The 4,879-nt window shown below is 46.6% G+C and overlaps 1 protein-coding gene across 1 annotated transcript; it reads right to left on the reverse strand.

Moving 5' to 3' along the window:
- Positions 1 to 361: 361 nt before the first annotated feature.
- On the reverse strand, positions 362 to 3,111 carry fezf1 (FEZ family zinc finger 1). The gene is made up of 4 exons (XM_041215643.1): positions 2,308 to 3,111; positions 2,031 to 2,165; positions 1,030 to 1,162; positions 362 to 624 (listed from the first exon to the last, which is right to left on the reverse strand). Exons 1-4 carry the CDS (start codon positions 3,109 to 3,111, stop codon positions 362 to 364), a joined length of 1,335 nt encoding a protein of 444 aa, XP_041071577.1.
- Between the last annotated feature and the right edge of the window lie 1,768 nt (positions 3,112 to 4,879).

The raw sequence follows: 4,879 nt of genomic DNA on the forward strand, positions 1-4,879 counted from the left end.
GACAGCGCGGGGGAATCAAAAAGCGCCCATGTCCTCCATTGCCAGGGTGGCGACTGAGCTCAATATAATCTGTAATTAGCGGAGAATGAGAGAATCCAAACAGACGAAATCCATGCAGCAGGGAACGAAACAGACCCAAATAAATACATTATACTCTTTTTTTACATCTCTCCAAACCTGAGATGAAGCGAGTTATTTTTCCAACTGTCTTAGATAAAAGGCCTTCGAGTCGCAACAATCTCTGTGTCCGAGTCTTTATTCATTTTGTATATAATAGAAATTTGCATGCAAAATGTACTTAGCGGTTTTATTTATATATATAATATATATATGTTCGCGTGTGTCTGTTGGTCTCCAGTGATTATTTCCGAGGCTCCTCCATGGGCAAGTCTGCCGCTGACGAATGGGATCCCGGGCAGTTGTCGTGTAACTTCCTGATGTGTTTTTTCAGGTCAAAGTTCCGGCAGAACCCCTTGCCACAGGCGGAGCAGGTGAAGGGCTTCTTGTCGTTGTGGGTGTGCATGTGGAAGGTGAGGTTATAGATCTGGTGAAAAGCTTTGTTGCAGATACTGCATTTGAACTGCTTCTCCCCGCTGTGAGTCAGTTTGTGGTTCTTGTAGTTACCTGAAAATAATGCAAGACTCGGATTTAAACTGCAATGGAACAGGCCAAATTAAACCCGTTGGTTAACAACGATTGACTCTGCTCACTGTATTATGGATTCTGTCTGGTGAATAAATGCTTCAGTAAACAGTTAAAAATGTGACCAACTGTATCGAAATTAGAAATATTTCATCACAAAATATTGCTAAAAGTCGAATGATTTTGTATACGCGAATTATTTTTTGTAGACTTATACAAGTCATTTTAACTCATTCGTTTGGAAACTTGTTATGTGTATATTAAACAGAGATGAATTCGTTCCCAGTGTTTTGTTTACTTCTCTGTTAACTGTCTGAGTGTGTCTATCTGTGATTTGCCCCCCCCCCCCCACCCCCACACACACACCCCACACCAGCCCAGTCCTACCTTTTTGATGAAAGCCTTTACCACAGAACTCGCACACAAAGGGTTTATAACCAGCATGTATTCTGGTGTGAGTGTTGAGTGTGGAACTTCGGTTAAACGCTTTTCCACACTGGTTGCATTTGTGAGGTTTTTCCTGCCAATTGATGGAAAATGGAAATTCAGTGAATTTTGCCGGCACATTTACACTACACCTTTGGTTTTCCGAGCAGTGAAACTCTCCAGGACAGCAACAATCTGAGCCAAACTCTGCTTTTCACAATCAGCTAAAAACGGGAAGATGTCAACTGTAAATCCTCCAGTACAGAGAAACCTCATTCAATAAATGTATCACCCACTCCAGAAATAAAGGCCCGTGAACATTTCTGACATCACGAAGAGCGAGTGCCAGTGTGGGACCTGAAACTCCTCAGACCACTGCCCTGCTCACATGGAAATGGGCAGAGAGAGAGGGCAAACTCCCGGAACAGACAGGCGGTAAACAGTACATGGACACACACAGGGGACATGCTAAAAAGACATATCACCGAGAGGTTCACATATAACATGGAGCGCCTGCCCCATCCTCTCTCTCTGCCCACGTTCAGTCTGCCCGCTCTCTCTCTTTCTCTCTCTCTCTGTCCATGTACTATCTCCCCCTCTTTGTTCCTGGAGGTTTTGTCCTCTCTGTCCATGTCTCCGTGTATATTATTTAATCAATGGACACACAGGCTCCTCGTAACATTACATTTTTAGAATGTGTACCCCCCCTCCCCTCCCTCGCCCTCATCACATCTCACACTGTAAACTTTCTCGCCCCAGTTTTATGTAGAGGGGTCCACTTCTTTCGCCATCTTTTGACACTGCGGATGGCTTGAACTCTCCGCCAAGGTTATCAGAGCCGGCCACCGCCCAGACTTCACCATGAGGTGCGCTCCAGAGTGGTCCAGCTCGGGCTGTGCCCTGTACGAGTTCGGGAGCTCCCTTTGTAACCGTGGCGGACTGGAGGAAGCGGGCGGACATACCTGTGTATGAATGATCTTGTGCCGGCACAGAGTGCTGGCCTGGCGAAAGCCTTTGCCACAGACCTTGCAGACGAACGGTCGAGCTCCAGTGTGCACCGGCATGTGACGGGTTAAATTATAATGCGCGTTAAATACCTAAAAAACACAAAATGATGGAGGGGAGGAACAAATTAGATTCTCGGGAATTGTCACACTTGTTTCTCAAAAGCCTAATCTCTAGATCAGAATAGGGGGAGAGCGGGAAAGGGCAGCAGTTGAGAGAAGAATAGAGACTTGCCTTTCCACACACTTCACAGGTGAAAACTTTGGGTTTGCTGCCGGGCGAGTTGTTGTTGAGTTTGGAGGCATGTTTCAAGGCCAGTTTTTCGGAGAGAAACTGTGCACTCTCTTTCACATAGTGCTGAATCTGAGCGGGGGAGAGTTCTTTAAAAGCCGCCGGGTACCGCTCCACCGAGGGCTGCAGGACCACCTTGTTCTTGTCGGTGAGGAAGGCTTTCTGCTGGAGAGCGAGGGGGGAGCCCAGCAGGTAAGAGGCCATCGGGTGCACGTTGAAGATGGTGGCGGCGGCCGGGGGCGGACACGGGCCATCGCCGCAGTTCAGGTAGCACAGAGCCCCCATGGCATGGAAGGAGGACTGGTTAACCACCCGCGGCCGGATGAGTCTGTACTGCTCCAGCGGTGGCGAGTGGTTAGACAAGTCCGCTTTGGCCGGCACGCCGCAGTTCACCAAGTGATTGCAGTCGTAGGAAACATCCAAGTGGCTTTTGCGGAGCTCTGAACCGGTCAGGCCAACTTTGGAGCTGCTTTCGTAACCCAGGGGCAGCAGTGGGATCATACAGGGCACGGAAGAGTTCAGGTGGAACACGTGCTTTGGCTCGCCCTTGGTCACCGATCCTTGTAGTAGGTTTGGGTAAGGGACGCACTTCGGTTCTGGTGTCCTGGCCATGATTCGCTCGATAGAGAAAGCCAAGGGTTTGGAAGTGCTGATCATACCGTCTCCAGTATGTAGACTCTCTCTCCCAGTAGAAGTGGCTCCAAGGATCTTATCTGCGCGGTAGCGATGAGAGTAAGTGTTGTCCATATCTGCTTGAATGCTAAAAATCTACTTGCTCTTTTTGTGGTGTGTGTGTGTGTGTGTTTTCGTAGACGCCCCTTTTCTCCGTGTTGCAGATTTTGGACGGAAATAAACACAACATGAGCGTTCTGCAAACCCGTGTGACAGTCAGCCACCATTCCTCCAAACCCTGCCCATTACAATGTGTTGTGCCAATAACGCTCTATAGATGTTCCCATCTGGAGGTGAGTGATAAAGTCACTAATTCACTTGCAGCAGTCGGCAATGAAAGTTTTTATTTGTGTGCTTTCTCAGTGGGCTGGCGTTCAGTTTTAATCGTCACTAGAGATCCGACTCTCGCCCGCCCGCCCGCCCGGGAAAGAGGCGCCTCCTTTTTTTCTTTACACACAATTCTCTTCCTTCTGCCTGGCAGTTCGCGTCAAATCTGGAGAGCGCTTCAGACCGTGAGGCGTTTGACTGACACCAGCGACAATCCTCGGAACACGAAGCAGTCAGAGGAGCCTGAGCGGAGCGTTACCTCGGCCCAACTCCTGTCACAAGCCCCGAGGGGCTTTTAGAAGCCCCCGATTAATTTCTGCGGTGGTTTCTGCCAGCAGCCCGAAAGCTTAAACCTTGGTCATTTCTGGCAGGAGTAAATGTCAGTCAATAACTGCATTTTGCTTTGGGTCAGCGTACTTTTACATGCCCTTTCTGCAGAACGTGTTAGCAAAAACGCTGAAATCCAAGTCCCAGGTATATCTGACACGTAAAAGAGTTCTTCCCGAGCGCAGCTTGTAGTCATATGTGTTATCAATATTGACACTTTCCTTTGCAACCTTAAATGTTTCTCGATTCTGTCAGACTACTCATCCACTAGGTCGAGAAGACCATATTCCCTGGTTAATATTTTGCCTCCAACCAACATCACAAAAGCAGGTGACCTGGTCATTTATCATGGGATCTTGCTGTGCGCTGCGGTATTCCCTAGCTTACAACAGTGACTGCACTTCAATGAGTGCCTCATTGGCAGTAAAGCGTCCTGAAGCCGTGAAAGGGCCTAGAATAGTGCGAGTCATTTTCTTTATTTTGCTGAAAGAAACGGTTGGTACATTGGGTGTGGCTAATTTTAGAAACCAAACTTAGATATTCTGATCTCAGTACAGGGTAAATGGCATACTGAGATCAGAACACCTAGATAACTTGCCCCTGCTCCCCAAAACACTGTTTCCTACTTTATTGGGTTCTGCATATTCTTTCTGTGAATTATATCGTTTTCGTTAGCGAAGAATGAATTCGTTATTGGAAACATCAATTGAAACAGGATTAAATCAAACCCCGCTGCAAATCAATAGATAACCATTTGTGGCTTTATATGATTTTCAAGTGTTTTTAATATAAATAATGCTTTTACTCGACATAACCTGGTGATATAGTTCAGATTATCGTTTGCTAACAGAACCAATAAAATATCATTAATCGATGTTTGATGATTCAAATACTTTTTTTTTCAAGAAGAAAAGACATTGAAATCGAATGGGGTAAGGGGAAACTGTCGAGACTGTTAATTTGAAACGGGAACACTTGTTGGAAATACGCAGCTGCTGCGTTAACATCTGGAACAGAAAGATAAGTTAGAGTATGGGGCGGAGATCCTTCAGCAGAACTAGCTGAGAGTAATCTTCGATTAGAAGTAGAACCTGGCTGACCAACACAACACAACACTCTCAATTTTAACCTATCCTTTATCTTTCAGATGCCGATTGGAGCCGACCTTTCTGTGTTTTCTTTTTCAAAT

This window comes from Carcharodon carcharias, chromosome 21 (genome assembly GCF_017639515.1).
Source record: "Carcharodon carcharias isolate sCarCar2 chromosome 21, sCarCar2.pri, whole genome shotgun sequence".
NCBI lineage: Eukaryota > Metazoa > Chordata > Chondrichthyes > Lamniformes > Lamnidae > Carcharodon > Carcharodon carcharias.